At 41.7% G+C, this 18,384-nt stretch overlaps 1 protein-coding gene across 3 annotated transcripts in view; it reads right to left on the bottom strand.

The window, feature by feature from the left end:
* Nucleotides 1-991: 991 nt before the first annotated feature.
* Nucleotides 992-18,384, bottom strand: part of LOC311042419 (receptor-type tyrosine-protein phosphatase U-like) — a 191,648-nt gene continuing 174,255 nt past the window's right edge. For all 3 annotated transcript variants that reach the window (XM_084053137.1, XM_084053138.1, XM_084053139.1), the window contains 3 exons: nucleotides 5,033-5,190; nucleotides 2,691-2,826; nucleotides 992-2,367 (listed from right to left, as the gene is read on the bottom strand). In XM_084053137.1, coding sequence (XP_083909263.1) covers nucleotides 2,305-2,367; nucleotides 2,691-2,826; nucleotides 5,033-5,190 — 357 coding nt within the window. In that variant the 3' untranslated portion in view covers nucleotides 992-2,304. The remainder of the gene's footprint in view (nucleotides 2,368-2,690; nucleotides 2,827-5,032; nucleotides 5,191-18,384) is intronic.

Genomic DNA, 18,384 nt, shown 5'->3' with positions numbered 1-18,384 from the left:
GGTACACAGTATCTCTAGTCATGTGATCAACACGGATCTGTCCGATATCCCATATTCCATCCTCATTGCCTATGGTTGGCTTCCAAAGTTTGCAGGATTGGTCCGTTTTGAACAAAAAGCTTCAAACTATGCACACAGCTTGCGATTTCCGTGAAATTTCACACGCACATTCCCACTAGGCCGAGGAAGAAATGCCACCCTTTTCACATTGGCCTGTTATAGCGCCACCAGCAGGTCTAATTTAGCAAAACACATTTTTGGAACAAAATGCCTCAAATCATGAATGCAGTGTCTGATTGCCGTGAAAGACCTAAGAATAAATGGCACCCTTTTCACATTGGCCTATTATAGCGCCACCAGGAGGCCAGAATAACGTACCTGACCTGGCGGAGACCTGTGCTCCGAGGAGCACTTTTTCTAGTTCCATCATCAGTCCCATCCCAATGATTTGTAGGTCTAATTCCCTCAACAGTCCCATTCCCATGATTTGTAGGTCTAATTCCATTGCCAGTCCCATCCCCATGATTTGTAGGTCTAATTCAAATGCCAGTCCCATCCCCATGTTTTGTAGATCTAATTCAAATGCCTGTCCAATCCCCATTATTTGTAGGTCTAATTCAAATGCCAGTCCCATCCCCATTTTTTTTTTTTTTAAGATTTTTTTTGTGGCTTTTTATAGCTTTATTGGGAGAGGGATAGTGAAAGTAGGCTGACAGGAAATGGGGAGAGAGATGGGGGAAGACACGCAGCAAAGGCCGTCGGGAACGGGACGCGAACCCGCGGCACGCTGTCTGTTAAGGGATTTCAACCAGGGTGCCTTGACCGCGATGCCACGGCCCAGGCCAAAGATGTATATTCTATTGTAGTTATGTACCAACACCGTTACAATAACACAACTACAATGATAACAATGTTTTATTTCTATACAGTAGCATTTTTCAAAACAAAAGGCGACACATTAGACCTTAAGTTTCATTTAGAAAAGACAGACACACACACACGCACACACACACACACACACACACACACTCACTCTCTCTCTCACACATGCATACATACAGTAGAACATACACAACTATATATATAAAAAAATGTAGTAAGATAAAAATAAAAGATTTCAAGTCTGACCTAGCCATCTGCACTTGGACTGACCAGGTTAGATATAAATATAAATGTAGGCATACATGTAGGCATACGTATAATGTACAATCTATCACCAGTAATATGGGCATACATCTATCATCCATGAATGGATATATATGTACAGAATGTCAACAGTGAATACGATGAAAGGCTGATATATGTACAGTGTCAGATAGTTACACAGTGGGAATATGGATAAATATGTAAAGCCAATCTACAGTGAATATGAGAAATATACAATCCATCGACAGTGAAATATAATAACTAGGGCCGGGACTTTATCGCGTTATTTTCGATCAATTAATTACAGAAAAAATATTGCGTTAAAAATTGTACGCATTTTAATCGCACCTATTTTTGCACCGCGGAACGTTTCTCACTGGACGAGTTTCAGACGGACCGATCATACCAGCGCACCAACCAACGTGGTTCCCAAACAACAACAAACTGCAGTCAGCACAGTGCATGAAAACATGAATGAAGACGCGCCCCGCATAGCCTGCTTGATAATGTTGGCATGGCAAATCAGAATCTGTAACGGATGACCGAGTCACGGTGACCGAGTCACTCAGTCTTGTGTTCGAGAAACAATGAGTCTGTGGCTGAATGTGCTCCTCAACCCCGCTAGCTCATCATAGAGGGGGTGGGAGGGGTTCATCAGGATAACTTGAGGTGAAAGAGGCCTTGATGTGCACTCTTCACCACAGGGCCTGTGTGCTCGTCCCAGGAGAGGTACTCAGTGATGCGGATGCAGAGGAACTTGAAGCTGCTGACTCTGTCCACAGCTGACCCGGAGTCCAGCTTCTCTCCTCTCTTCCTGCAGTCCATGATTAGTGGACTACATCAAGAGAATAGAATAGAAATAAACAAATGGCAGGCCATAAATACCCATGTTTAAGCAACTGAGAAGCTCTTCTAGACTGTGAAATGAAAGTAAACAACAAAAACATGATGAACTACATATAGTTGCGTGCTTCTCGCCCTCCTCCACCTCCTCAAACTGACGTGTGTCTGTACACGGCAGCACACACACCTCTGATTCACCGAGAACGAGCTCCATGCTCCTGCAGTGCAGGCAGCATTTGCCTGAGAAGCATGGTCACTGAGAGTCCCAGACACAATCCACGCCCACAAAATACATCAGCCACAGTAAACATGTTGCTAGCTCCCTTCAAAGCAGTCCAAGTACTCCAGGATGAAGTCGTAGCAAAATCGGTACTGGTCCTGAGGAAGAAAATCAAACAATAAAGATTATAGATACAACAGGATTAAGATGTTTAGAAAATATAGCCGCAAAGCTGTGATTCAGGGGCTCAAGCCAACACAATCACACAGTTAGATGTTGAAATCTGTGAGAGGTCTAGACTTTTGGCAATTTACAACACCGTATCAAAGATAATTAACATGTTTAATGATCAACGGACAGGCGCTCATTCATTTACGGCCAAATCTGTGCCTGGCCATGCACATTTTCATTACATTTGTAGCGCCTGGTGTACTTGTAGCGCCTGGTGTACTGGCGTATTTGAATGAAAGCCACCTCTTACCAGAGACTCCAGCATGTTGGGTTTGGAGTTGCGTAGCGTCTTGACAGCATAGAAGATGTCCACCATGTTCTGGTACTGGATCATCTCCAGCAGAATGGTGCAGGCACAGAAGGTCCCACTGCGGCCACTGCCGTTTCTGTGGGGAACAACAAAATGGTCACAGGTTTGATTGTACATGAGCCATCTATGTTGGCAATGGCATGGTACGCATGCCATTGCCAACATTAACTCCACTTTGCGGTTACATGAGCCACTTTCTTTCATCCTTAACCTAATAAAATTGATCTGATAATATACAGTAGATGAGCTCTGATTCAAACATCTTATTTATGTCCTGTTTATTCCACATGACGGTTTCTGACATGCATAAAGAGACCAACAGACCAGTTTTATCAGAATATAATAGGCTACTCCTGCACTTCTGTTATCAAATACTGTACACGGGCAAAGAGTCCATGATTAACTCAGGATGGAGCTTTCCTTTTCAACAAGCTACATGAATTCTAACCATACCAACCATGACAGAATGGAAAATAATCGTCAACATTTTTCTTTCCCTGGTCTAGGACATATTCTGTTGCTACAGACTTCGAGAGATGTAGCTCAGCGAACATTTAGTTTGTAGTCCTCTCTAGATGAAAACAAAGTGGCTAACTAGATGGGGCACGTGTACGAAAAATCTATATCGCAGGTACAGTATGAACACTCAATGTGCAAAAGAAGGATGATAAACAACCATAACTATGGAAAACATTATATAAGCGTTGTTTCATATCAGTAGGTGCCACAGTGTCTCAGGAGGTACGGTAGAGTTTGGGAATCGGAAGGTTCCTGGTTCGATCCCCAGCCGTAATGTATACAGTAGAGTATGGATGTTTCCAGGAATTAAATCAACACATTGTTGATTAAGTTCAGTTATCAAATAACTGTGCTGGTGTCTCTTACATCACTTGATACTGGCTCCTATGGACACACTGTGTCTTCAAAGAGAAATGGTTCCTCTGGACACACTGTGACTTCATAGAGAAATGGTTCCTATGGACACACTGTGTCTTCAAAGAGAAATGGTTCCTATGGACACACTATGTCTTCATAGAGAATGGTTCCTATTGACTCACTGTGTCTTCATAGATAAATGGTTCCTATGGACACACTATGTCTTCATAGAGAAATGGTTCCTATGGACACACTACGTCTTCATAGAAAAATGGTTCCTATGGACACACTACGTCTTCATAGAGAAATGGTTCCTATGGACTCACTGTGTCTTCATAGAGAACTGGTCAAACAGGAAACACTACAAGCAAGTGAAAAGTGAGAAACGGACACATTGTGCGACATCCTGCCAGAGGTATTGTCAACGTTATCATAAATGAAAGGCCATAATCAATAAACTACTGCCACACTTCCTCTCTCCAAAGGTGAAGTCAGAGAAGGGCATCCATTCATATTCATCAGGGGGGCTCTGCTCTGACCGGGGGGCTTATGACAACATGAGTGGTACAGCAGTGCAAACACACACACAACACTGCAACACGACACACTACATTACACCGCCTTACACCTCCCACTGCACCCGACTCCACGATTAAGCACTCTGGTCGATTTTGAGCTGCTATATTCTTTGATCAAACCTTGTTCATATTCAGCTACTACTAAAAACTATGATTACAAACATTGTATACATTAATGGTCCATGAGTCTCCTAAGCTGGCTCCAGCCCCTGAATCGATAGCCTAAGCGATTAAAAAACATATTCAGGTGATTGATGGAATCGAATAATGGAGTGAAACGAAATGACAATTCAGGCTGAGTGTCAGGCTACGAGTCTCCAGCCACAGTAAACGTTTATATTGCATTACAAGATTGTTTATAATGCATTATAAGCATGTTTATATTGCATTATAAGAATGTTTATAATGCATTATAAGAATGTTTAGATTGCATTATAAGATTGTTTATAATGCATTATAAGCATGTTTATATTGCATTATAAGAATGTTTATAATGCATTATAAGAATGTTTAGATTGCATTATAAGAATGTTTATAATGCATTATAAGCATGTTTATATTGCATTATAAGAATGTTTATAATGCATTATAAGAATGTTTAGATTGCATTATAAGAATGTTTATAATGCATTATAAGAATGTTTATATTGCATTATAAGAATGTTTATAATGCATTATAAACATTCTTATAATGCATTATAAGAGTGTTTATATTGCATTATAAGAGCATTTATATTGCATTATAAGAGTGTTTGTATTGCATTAAAATAATGTTTATATTGCATTATAAGAATGTTTATAATGCATTAGAGACATCAGGTGACTCACAGACAGTGGACAACGGTGCGTCCCTCTCCACACTCCCTCTGCCACTTGTGCACTTGAGCCAGCAGGTTGAGGAAGGCCTTCTTGGAGTCGGGCACGTCACGGTCCGCTGACCAGCGCAGGAACTGGAACTGGCACACGACCATCTGTCCCTCCTGGAGCTATGGAAGACAACACAACACATACACTACATCAGTGTGCGTGTGCAGTTTATTCACACCTAGACACCTGCACAACTCATGGATGCCGTTTGCATCCATGCATTTCTGCATCTGTCGGCGTACAGCTGCAAGGTGGACAAGTTTCTGTATTTCTGCATGTACTGTGTGTGTGTGTGTGCGTGCGTGCGTGCGTGCACTGTCAGCAGTGTGACTCTTAGATTAATGGGTGTGTTGCTGGGCACGGGGCAGAGGGGTCCCGGTGTGCTCATAGCCACGCCCCCGGTGAATGTCAGCTCACACTTAAGGAGCAGTGGAGCGTCGTTAGTCATGTAAACTGGGCTGTAAAGACACTTGACGAGACACAGAGGAATGTAAGGTACAGGTAAGTATTTTACACCTCCTACTTAATGCTTACCATGCATGACTTTATCACACACACAGGAAAACATGTGCTAGAGAGAGAGAGAGACACACACAAAGATTCCACATTCCACACGCACGCAGGGGTTATCCAACAAGAGGACAAACATGGACACTTCCATTTAGCTCTTTCTTGCAGCGTTCTGTTTGTTTTTTGTTCATGATTTCTAACTAATTATTTTCTTACCAGGTACTTCATTTAATTTAAATGTTCCGTGTGGTTTTATGAACAAATACAATAGAGCCTCTGGAGAATAACTGCATTCCAATCAATGCCCCTCTTTAGTATGCCAACGGACCCAGGAAAGGCAGGGAAGACGCCCATCGGAGGTTATGACAGGAGGAAATTGAAACAAGAAAGAATGACATAGATGTCATGATGGACGGCGCAGGCCCCCCCCCCCCCCCAAAAAAAGAAAATAGTTTTGGGGGTCCAAAAGCATGGGATGAAAAAAAAAAAAAAAAAGGAGGTCCGCGTTCCCCCCCCCCCCCTTAGGGGTCCCTGGAGACCCTTGGGGGTCCCTGGGGGTGACCTACAGACACGGCGAAGGAAAACTGTAAAGCCACAGCCATGCATGCAAGATGTTGCACATGAACTCTGCAGCCGCACTGAGCAGAGATGCTCATAGGCCTGCGTCCTGCGTCGCTGACGCACAATATTGTGAAAGGACGCATTCATGACACCGTCGTGGCGTCCATGGGACGCACTAGAGTTGTCACCAACAACAGAGAAAAATATAAAAATAATTTGCGATAAAATTATTAGTGCACGATAAGTATCGGTCCGATAATTATCGGTTCGATATCAGGAATTATGACGTCATCCCGATAAAACCGATAACATTAATAATAGCTCTGATAATATATAATATTTGTCAACTGTGATCTGCATGGACTCTCGGTTAGACACCGTTGTACTGGAGAAGTATAACTCTCGGTTAGACACCGTTGTACTGGAGAAGTATAACTCTCGGTTAGACACCGTTGTACTGGAGAAGTATAACTCTCGGTTAGACACCGTTGTAGTGTTGTGCTAGTGTTGTGCTAGTTACTGAAAACCAGTGACCAGTTACCAATGCCATTACTAGTTACTTCATTTAAAAGTAACTCAGTTACTTTACTAGTTACTTACACCAAAAAGTAATGCGTTACTGTGAAAAGTAACTTTGAAGTTACTTTTAAAAAAAAGGGCTCCCATTATTGCCCTTATAGCCTTCATTTCAGTACTGTTATTGCATTGGAGAATAATACAATCTGTTGATCAACTTGACATGCATTTGCATCACTGAACTCTGCTAAGCAATGTGGTATACCAGGGGTTGCGATATAGGATTGTAACCTGCTGGTCCCAATGTCCGGAATGAATCAAATTTATCAGACATCTGATAAAAAATACCGGTCATAATTATGTTGAAGCATTAATTACAATTAAGCAGGTGCGTAAATACAGCCTAACACTTAGGCCTACAGCATTATATTTTGGATTGAGCTATTTGAACATGAACCATGATGAACGAGTAATATACACATTTTATATACAGTAGCAGGGTCATCTTGCACAAATACATTAATTACCTACACTAGCATTTGTGCCTGGCAATCTCCTTCTCACCCATTGACTTGCATGTTAAATGATGGCGTTTCCCCTTAAAAATAATCGATCATTTCAGGAGCAAGAGCTTAAAAATCTCTCCTAAATCTAGTCAACAAGGCCTGCAGTAGGCTATGCACTGGACAAATATGCATGACATTATTTCAATACACTAAAAAACAGTGGTGGAAAGTAACTAAGTACATTTACTCAAGTACTGTACTTAAGTACAATTTTGAGGTATCGGTACTTTACTTGAGTATTTCCAATTTCCAATACTTTTACTACTACTCCACTACATCTCAGAGGCAACTATTGTACTTTTACTCCACTACATTTATTTGAAAACTTTAGTTACTAGTTACTTTTCAGATATAAATTATGATATAATGAAACATACATTAACCACTTTAACCCTATTTTATACCTAGCCGATCTACAAGCTCGATCTGCTATTTTCAAATATTTAGTACTTTTACTTTTGGTACTTTAAGTACATTTTGATGCCAATACTTTTGTACTTCTACTCAAGTAAATTTTGAATTCTGGACTTTTACTTGTAACAAGAGTATTTCTATATTGCAGTATTGGTACTTTTACTTAAGTAAAGAATTTGAGTACTTTTTCCACCACTGCTAAAAACATGGGAAATGTTAGAGGGAGTAATAGCCATGGATACACGACGGTCGACTGTCACGATGTCCTGTTCAACAAGATTTCAAATGTATAAAAATCTTTGGAAAATAGCAGATCGACAAGCTTGTAAATCTGCTATTTTCAAATGGCAGATATGTGTAGGGCTGAAGTGGTTAATGTGTGTTTTGTTTATAATATTCTAGAGCTTAATCTACAAAGTAACTAGTAACTAAAGTTTTCAAATAATTGTAGTGGAGTAAAAGTATAATTTTTGCCTCTGAGATGGAGTAGAAGTAAAAGTGTTGAAAATTGGAAATACTTTCCAATACTTTACTACTACTACTACTACTACTACTACTACTACTACTACTAGCCTACTACTACTACTACTACTAATAATAATAGTAAAAAAAATACCTCAAAATTTTACTTAAAATTTTCCTAAGTACAGTACTTGAGTAAATGTAAAAAAAAACAAAACAGAAAAGGCCTATTTTCATTCCAGCTAATAAAATTCACAATATCGGTTGCATATCAGTTATCGGTGACCGATATAATCCAAACCTCTCTAAAATCGGTTATCGGTATCGGTCACAAAAATCCCTATCGGTCGGACTCTAATTACCAGTGATGTTACATGAAGGCCACTGTAAGACCTTATGTCGAAGGCCATATCCTGCCATGGCTATGTACATTCAGAGGAGAAAAACAATGCATGAGGTGGCATGAAAAGGTATTAAGCATTAACATGTACATCATTGAAGCTACTTTGTGTAGACGTGAATTGAAGTAATGCTGTTGTGTGGGTGGGTCTTTAAAAGTGAAGATGGGATGTGGTTTGCTGTAGGGAGGTATTGTGCTATTGAGATTTAAAAAAAAATGCATGTGTGTATCTATCTATCGATCTATCTATCTATCTATCTATCTATCTATCTATCTATCTATCTATCTATCTATCTAACCCACCACGACAACAGATAAGTCATCTAGGCTTTTTTCATTTTTGTTATTTCATGTCATATGAAAGCAGGGAATCATAGCTACAAATGCTTTTGTAAATACAGTATTCAATCAAAATACAAAATAGCAGATCTACAAGCTCACAAGGCGGCGACGCGTTGTGAGCTTGTAGATCTGCTATTTCATGACACATGTTTTGTTTGTAACTAGTGTTGCCATGTATAGTAATTATAAGCGACCTCGTTCTCTGTGAAGTTGCTTGCAAATATTGCTAGTTGCTTTTTATTTGTTTTTATTATTTTGTTGTGAGCTTGTAGATCGGCTATTTCCAAATCGTCTATTTTCAAAAAGCCGATGCATATAGGTTTATAGTGCTCATATAGCCTAATAGTCACTTACATCTTTGGGCTTGTTTTCATTGACCTGGTTGCTTATTTCTCTCTCGAAAATCTGGCAACCGTGTCATAGTTTATACCACCGAAGAAGAAAATGCGGAAGTGATCGTCTTTACAAGGCCATGAAAAAGCATAATAACGTGACTTGCGTCGATAAGTAAGTAATTAATAGCGGACAGTACTGTGTTTGGCTAAAAACAGTGTGTTTGGTAACCTCATACAAGCGCATTATTAACCAAGTTAGGCTAGCGCACGGAGGACGCACTGTTCTTTTAGATTCCACTTTTACCACACATTTAACCGTATTTACTCCAATTTGCAAATGTTCTTTGTGGTTTTGATTCCTGTGGAAATGTGTAGATTCAGGGTTAAGATGTCATGGGAAGAATGACTTAATTTTGTGATGCGACAAACATCCGTGTTTATGTGAAACTTGTGTGTTATTGCAAAGGAATTCCACGAGTGGTCTTGCACATGCGCAGTAAAGTTGTTTACATCTGAAAGAGCATTTCATCCCAGCATATGAGAACGACTGCACGTTGAATGCGAGCTGGTAAACAATTGTGCATGGAAAATGGTCATTTTGTGTGTTATTTTATTATACATGTTGTTTGCGTAGTTTTAATAGTATTTTCCATTTGTGTGTTTTCTGTTTACAGTTAAATAACCTACTTCTACTGCAACAGCAACTTACAATGCTTATCTTTAGCACCCACTTTAAGGAGAGCTAATGTGTGTAGTTTCTCTTGGGCTGGCTGAGGCTATCAGATACTGTACCAAGTATTAGTAGTTTAGTAACCATGTGTGTTTATGTGTGAATGTGTGTGTGTGTGTGTGTGTGTGTGTGTGTGTGTGTGTGTGTGTGTGTGTGTGTGTGTTAATAAATTACCAAAAGTCAGTATCGGTTTTGCGTGTTTTTATGTGTAGTTGTTGTGTTGTAGTTTGAGTGATTTACGCCAAATCTACTACGTGTATTCGTCCCTGGACCGAAGGGAATAGCTTGAGTTAGGTTGAGCTCAGATATCGGTACAGTTATTTAACAGTCAGCCCGTGCGACGAGGAAAGTACGGAGATTGGTGTTGTTCACGTGAGGAGTGCTAGGCTAGCTCGACGTCGTGGGTCTCTTGTCGACGAGCGTCGTGGGAGAGGCGAAACGTAATCATATCTGCCAAACCAACCCCCACGAGACGAGAGGGACTTCGGTTCCGAGTCGGACAAGCAACGTGGAGGACGTGCGGGAGAGCCAGCTGTTCATCAAAGAGCTGAGCAGAGCGGAGCGACCCATTCCGAGAGGAGGACGCGCTCGGTTGGCCGACAACAATTACCAAAGCAACATCATCATCAAAGAAATGTGTGCTTTTTCCAATGTGTGATTTTTGCATTTGACTGTGCTGTTGTCGGACGATGAGACGAATTAGTTTAGAACTGTGCATGATAGCACTGAAGGCTAACAATATTAAAATATTCTGTTACAAATGGTCCGGAATTCCACATGTAGCCTACTAGAGTTTCACAAGTACAAAAGTATTGGCTTCATAATGTACGTAAAGTATCAAATGTAAAAGTAGTCATTATGCACAATGTCCCATTTTCAAGTGGTAACATGTAGCCTAGCCTATAAAAAATATGTTTTAAACTGCCCATGTACAAGCTGACCTCATGGCACCAAAGCTAATTGTGTGTACGGGTATTTCAAGGGCTGGCAGAGAATAACGCTTAGTTTGTCGTAGTTTAAGTTTGCGTTGTCAGCTCCACATCTGCTATTTGCAAACATTTTTGTACTTTGGGTACTGTAAGCCCATTTAAATACTAATAGTTTTACTGAAGCACATTATTATCTCCGAATCCTTTCTCATCATGCAGTACTTGTACATTGCAGTATTGATACTTTTACTTAAGTAAAACATTCGATCACTTCTTTCCACCATGCCATTTAATTTATATTTGAATCACGTCAGTTTGCAATGCAATTCATAACTAAAGGTCTATAAACCTGTGTGATATAGTGACGTTATGAAGTACTGCTAACTGGGAAAGCAGCCCGTCCAGCAGGGGCCATTCACACACTCTCTATGTTGTCTTGACAATGACGTTGGCTGTAGTACCCCGGATGCGATGTTACAAACAGCTGACCTGAATGTTGTGGTTGTCCTATGCTAAACAACACATACAGTAACGTAAAAAGGAATACATAGGTTTGATGACAGGAAATTCATTTATATACTATTGCTATAAAACAACAAAGCTAGCCTACATGTTTAAGGTGACATTACACTTATGCTATTGTGCTCCACTATGTTTTCACATTTCAATGTGTAAACATACAGATGCATTTACTATGTCCATGTGTATGATGCGACAGATTGAATAGCATGTTATTGACTTCATTGATGCAAAACATTTTGTATAAGTGATTAATGTCCCTGAATGGGTTTGAGCCTTATTGTTGTAATGTGTGAACATGATGGCGCTCACAAATTGTGCATTTTGAGACTCGGGCGGAATGCAGTGATTCCGTGCCGCCACGTTAATATTGGAGCGTCGGGTTTATATCCTTAACCCAGCCAGGTTGTGTAGCCTACATAACTCTCTATGACATAACTCCATAACATAGGACAAGCTACTGTAAGTTTGTAGACCTCACTGTCCATGAAAAGAATGTCGGGGCTCCCGAAAATTATCTCGCAGAATCGCTGCTGCGCTGAAAATAGCAGATCTACAAGCTCACAACGCGTCGCAATGGGACCTGTTGTGAGCTTGTAGATCTGCTATTTTCAAATAGCCAACGCAGCCATGCAGATCTGCAAGCTTAACCGAGTGACTGTTAAAGCAGTTTGTTTAAATTACTTTATAAAATGTTATATTTTCACAGGGATTATTTATTAGTGTAGATATACATTTTGGAGTGGATATATGTGTCCAGATGCCTGTCAGACCGTCTGCTCCGCAGGTCTAGAATGGAATAAACGGGCGCAGGCAACGTCAACAACTGGTCTCGACCAGACGTGAGATCTCAGCGTAAAGTAGGATGAAGGCCACGTCAGGATATATTGATAAATGCCGAAAGGTGCGGTGATATCGCCGTACGTTCATTATTCGGGCTGCACCGCGTTGATAAATGAGGGCCACTGTGCCTTCCTTCCGCCAGACAGCTTTTTGTGTATTTACTATGAATATCGCCCCTATACTTAAGGCTGACAAATAACGTAATACACATCCATTCTCTCTACGTCCTGCGTGTCTGGAGGATGTTGGGTCTTTTGAGCAATTGAGCCAATGTGTATTCTCAGAATCCCATTTCACACTCGAGTGTGAAATGTGTCTGTCTGTGTCCCTCATTCACAGAACCGGTTTTCTACGTCATGACATAAGCGCACAATATAAACAGCACACACATGTCCTGGCCTCGTTCTCTTCATTTTTGATTGTTGAGACAGCAGAGAGGCAGCAATGGCAGCAGCGTAAAAAAAAAAAGTTTGTCCAGAGCAAACTCATCGACGCGAGGACGCCTAAACGAACGGTAGCCACCGCGACCGCCTAAACCACTTTCAGGACAAGCTGCTTCAGGCCGCAGCATCAGTCCTGCTTGGTAAAATAAAGGCTGAACTCAGTGGACATTGGACAATATTTTGCAATAGGCCTACTCGCGTATAAAGATTTCCCGCTTTCCAAACGAGTGGACATTGGACAATATTTTGCAATAGGCCTACTCGCGTATAAAGATTTCCCGCTTTCCAAACGGGAACTAGTTGCAGTTTGTATTCGATTCATGGAGGATGGAGGACTCATCAAAGAGCGGGCAGTGGAATTTATTGACACCGCGGATTTAACTGCACGGTGCATCACAAAGCGCTCCTAAAAGAAACCAATCATCTACCAACTATTGTAGGCTACCCGTGTCTAAGCTAAAACATAAACATGTAGGTCGCCTACATAGGCTACTTTGGTAAATAAATCTGGTTATTTGAAGAGGAGGTTATTCAACTCTCCAGCTGTCTATCTGCGACTCTCTCCCCCCCTTGCGCTTCAACTACATGCAAAAAGGCCGTTCGCAGCTCGCGATGCTTAAATGAAGAAATGTGCACGGAAAATCATCTAAAACTATGCGAAATAAACCCCCAAAAAATATCAAAAATAAAAGCGGGGCTTTATTGTGGCTTAAATAGATTCAAGTCGACACTTATTAATGTTTTGGTGCATTCTATAATTTAATACAAAATTCTGATGCCTCCATAGTCTGTCTACCTCTCTGCAGAGTGATACGGCATGATACTCACCATCATCAACAGTTCCCTGGCCACTGGCACTGTCCCAACTTGTTTTAAACAAGCAGTGGTCCAGCCCTTACTTAAAAAACCGAACTCAGACCCCTCCCTCCCCAGTAATTATAGGCCCATCTCCAAACTACCTTTTTTATCCAAAGTCCTCGAAAAAATCATCCTCAGCCAACTCATCCCCTACTTAACCCAAAACAATATCACTGAAACATTCCAGTCTGGATTCAAGGCCAACCATAGCACAGAGTCAGCACTCCTAAAAGTACACAATGACCTCCTCCGCACCACTGATCTTGGTGACTGTGCCATCCTGCTATTATTGGACCTCAGCGCAGCCTTCGATACAGTCGATCACCAAATATTACTACACCGTCTCCAGCACAATGCTGGTATCAACAATACAGCCCTGGCCTGGTTCACCTCATACCTCTGTGACAGAAGCTTTACCGTGAACATTGGCAACTTCTCCTCCCCCCCCGCCAGTCTCTCCTGTGGGGTCCCGCAGGGATCGATCCTGGGTCCTATTCTATTCTCCATATACATGCTCCCCCTAGGCCAAATAATTCGCAAACATAACATTTCATTTCACTGCTATGCCGATCACACACATATTTACCTCCCCCTGACACCAAACAACCATTCACAACTGGACAACCTGAGAAACTGCCTTACAGACATTAAATCCTGGATGACACAGAACTTCCTGCAGCTGAACGACTCCAAATTCGAGATAGTCTTATTTGGCCGCCCTGACTCCATCTCACAGATCCAAAATGATCTAGGCAACCTGTCCTGCCTGGTCAAGCCTTACTCAAAGAACCTGGGAGTACTCTTTGACTCAGATTTCAAATTTGACAAACAGGTAAATGCAGTCGTAAAAACAAGTTTCTTTCACCTCCGCTCCATATCAAAAATCAAGCCGTTTCTCTCTGTCCATGACCTTGAAGTCGTTATACATGCCCTCATAACCTCCCGTTTAGATTATTGCAACTCCCTCTACATTGGTATCAGTCACTCAGCCCTATCCCGTCTCCAAATGGTCCAGAACGCAGCAGCCAGGCTTCTGACCGGTACCAAAAAGAGAGACCACATCACTCCTGTTTTGGCCTCCCTACACTGGCTGCCAGTGCAGTTCAGAATACATTTTAAGATCCTCCTTTTTGTTTTTAAAGCCCTAAATGGACTAGCCCCCACCTACATTAATGACCTTATAAGTTACCCCCCCGCCACAAACTGGCAGCTCAGATCAACTGACTTGGGGTCACTAAAGATCCCAACGTCCAATTTGAGGCGCAGAGGTGACCGTGCTTTCTCGGTCGCCGCCCCTGTGCTGTGGAACAGCATCCCACTCTCCATCAGGTTTGCCCCTTCCATCGATTCTTTTAAATCCAGGCTAAAAACATTGTTTTATGCACAAGCGTTCCAATCCCCCTGACACTTTATTGTACGTTTGCTATGCTGTGCATGCTCTTTTTTAAATTACTATGCTTTCTGGTTTTATTATTAATTTTATTATTGTTTGTATTATTGTTGTTTTGATGTATATTGTTGATGAAATGAATTGTGCTGCTGAAATACCTGTATAGCACTTTGGTACAATGAAAGTTGTTTTTTAAATGTGCTCTATAAATAAACGTGATTTGATTTGATTTGATTTGATGAAGAACTCAGTGTGTAGAGGGGAGGGCGGGGCTTTAGGCTGCGCGGACACTGGTGTTGGAACAATGGCGGCGGTGCAAACATGTTCAGATGTGAGAGGGGGCATGTTCAGACCTGAGAGGGGGCGTGAGAGGGGGCGTCTCCCTGCATGAAGCCAGCAACCAATCGGTGTTTGGAGCAAAGAGGGGGCGTCGCCCTGCATGAAGCCAAGTTGCAGCAACCAATCGGTGGCAACGAAGCAATGATGACGCGTTCCAGACCCTTTTTTAGCAAGGCCGCCCCCTTTTTCCCACAAACAGAGATTCCCTGACCAAATCACGCCCCGTTACGCCCCTCTTTTGCCTATGCCACCGCCCCTCTTTATATACCTCGAGAGGTTAACTCCCACATACCTCAGATGCCTCTCATCTCTCTTCATAGAGGACGGCTCGCTTGCGCCAAGCCGTCCTAAAAAGGGGGTGAGACTGACCTTTCCTGCATGCATGTCAACGTGCTTCTCTACTGTGTTTTCCCACGGTACGGGGAGTGGCTACGGTGTACATCATCACCCTTATAGGTGGCTTTATGGAAATCCCAGCTGTGCTGGTTCACTTTCCTGGCCTGATGAATTCAAATATGTCCTTTGCAGCATGTATAATAGGGAGCTATGAATAAATTGTTTAATGTTCTGCCGGCCTGCTGTGTTTATTTGGCAACTTCCCTGGCACTGCATGGTGGGACGCAACACTGGAGTGAGTAGTGCCGTGTGCATAAAAAAGGAGCTATAGAAGGACACAGAGGCACTGAGGCACGCTGTGTGTTGTAGCATGATAGCAAGTGAAGCCTGCAGACAAAGAAAGCTCTCCTTTTGGAACTAGCTGGAACGACCCAAATGCTGGCTGTTGTAAAGTCAGAAGCTCTTGAAGCGTGCATTTGTTACTCATCACCTGAGAGCACACAGCCCAGAGGTGCCTCCAACCATCAAAAGTTCACAACAACACCGACCTGCAGCTTTCACATGACAATGGTACACAGTACATTTGTCAACATTATGAATTAACTTTTAGAGTTATTTATCTGAAGGCTTCAAGTATTTAGCTACAGTCATGATTGCACTGCAACATCCTGAATGTCAATGTGACTCTTAGAGGAAGAATGGAACCTGATGGGTCGATTAGACCCTTACACTCAGGATTTTGCAGAATACAGCTTTACAGAACATAGAATAGTCTCTTTTCTACTGAGAGATGTGCGATATTTTGGTCATTTTAGGTCCATTCTGCTGGATTTGGTTTGGATTAAGTTTCCAGCATTAGAGTCCAAATCATGCCATATTTGTGAACTCTAGCACACAGTGGAGTGTAGCAAACTTTTGATTCATTTTATCAGGTGTGCCAGCAGTGCAAGCTTTCCCTTTTTATCTTCAGATCAAAGCAATCATTTTTAAATCGGCTGTTGTTCAAACCCCTACTGAAGAAATCTAACCTTGACATCAGCCATCTTGATCATTTTAGACCAGTATCTAAATTAAACTTTCTTGCCAAAATACTAGCGAAAGTAGTATTTAGCTAATTGTCTCCGCCAGGCCGAAAGGCATGTGTGTTCAAATGTTCAAATCAGCCTCATGGTGGCGCTGTAAGAGGCCAATTTGTGTTTTTACCTACTGTATAACTGCACCGATCAGTGTAAAACTTTGTATGCACACTCTCTAGAGGCCAAGGAAAAACATTTGCCCTGCATTTTTCACATTTGCCTTTTATAGCACCACCAGGAGGCAGACTTATGTAAAACACATTTTTGATATTAAGCCTTCAGATTTGATCCAAATTTCACGCAAATCAGAACACATGATCTTTATATTAGTCATGTGATCAAGACGGATCTGTTTGATTTTTCATATTCCATCCTGATTGGCTAACATTGACATGTAATGTTTGCAGGAGTGGCCCGTTTTGAACAAAATGCACGCAGTGTGCGATTGCGGTGAAACTTTGAATGCACATTCACACTACGTTGAGGAACAAATGCCACCCTTTTAACATTGGCCTGTGCCAAATGCCACCAGCAGGTTAAATTTAGCAAAACACATTTTTAGAACAAAATTTCACAAATCATGCATGCAGTGTCCGATTGCTGTGCACGGCCTAGGAATAAATAGCACCCTTTTCACATTGGCCTATTATAGCGCCACCAGGAGGCCATAATAACCTACCTGACCTGGCGGAGACTTGTGCTCCGAGGAGCACTTTTTCTAGTTTAAGCTTTTTTTACCGTTTACTTTTCTCTTTTCTATTATTGCATTTTTTACAAGATAGTTTAAAGGGATAGTTCACCCCCAAAATGACTTTTTGTCTCCGCCAGGCCGAAAGGCATGGCGAGAGAGTATGTTTTACCCCCTGTCCGTCCGTCCGTGTGTGTGTCCGTCCGTCCGTCCGTCCGTCCGTCCGTCCGTCCGTCCGTGTGTCATTCTGTAATTTTGTGTACAGCTAATCTCCGGCACCGTTGGCTTGAATCATTGATGCCGGTCATCAAATTGGCTTAGGAATGCCCCAAAACTAAAACATACCATGAATTCAAGTCTCCATGGGGTGAGTAATCGATAGAAAAAAAGTCATTTTGGGTGTGTGCCAAACTGTGCACACACACTCCCTGGATGCCAGAGCAGAACCTCTGCCCCACATTTTTCACATAGGCCTGTTATAGCGCCACCAGGAGGCCGCTTTGTGCAAAACATATTTTTTTAATGTACTCCTACAGATTTCGTCCAAAAATCATGCAAATCGGTACACAGTATCTCTATAGACATTAAACAAAACCAGTCTTTCAGATTTTTCATATTCCATCTTGATTGGCTAAAAATGGCTTCCAAAGTTTGTAGGAGTGCTGCGTTTTGAACAAAATGCCTCAAATCATGAACACAGCATGCAATTTCCATGATATTTTGCAAGCACATTCCCATTAGGCCGAGGAAGAAATGCCACTTGAACATTTTCGAATCAGCCTCATGGTGGCGCTATAACAGGCCCATTTGTGTTTTTACCTATAACTGCACCTATCTGTGTAAAACTCTGTATGCGCACTCCCTAGAGGTCAAGGAAAACCCTTTGCCCTGCATTTTTCACTTCTGCCTTTTATAGCGCCACCAGGAGGCCGACTTATGTAAAACATATTTCTTTATATTACTCTTTCCGATTTTATCCAAATTTCACGCAAATCGGTACACATGATCTCTATAGTCATGTGATCAAGTCGGATCTGTTTCATTTTTCATATTCCC

The sequence above is a fragment of the Gymnoscopelus microlampas genome, assembly GCF_963454915.1.
Source record: "Gymnoscopelus microlampas genome assembly, chromosome: 3".
In the NCBI taxonomy this organism is placed as follows: domain Eukaryota; kingdom Metazoa; phylum Chordata; class Actinopteri; order Myctophiformes; family Myctophidae; genus Gymnoscopelus; species Gymnoscopelus microlampas.
Note: the sequence above shows the minus strand (reverse complement) of the source record. Positions and strands in the feature narration are given on the sequence as shown.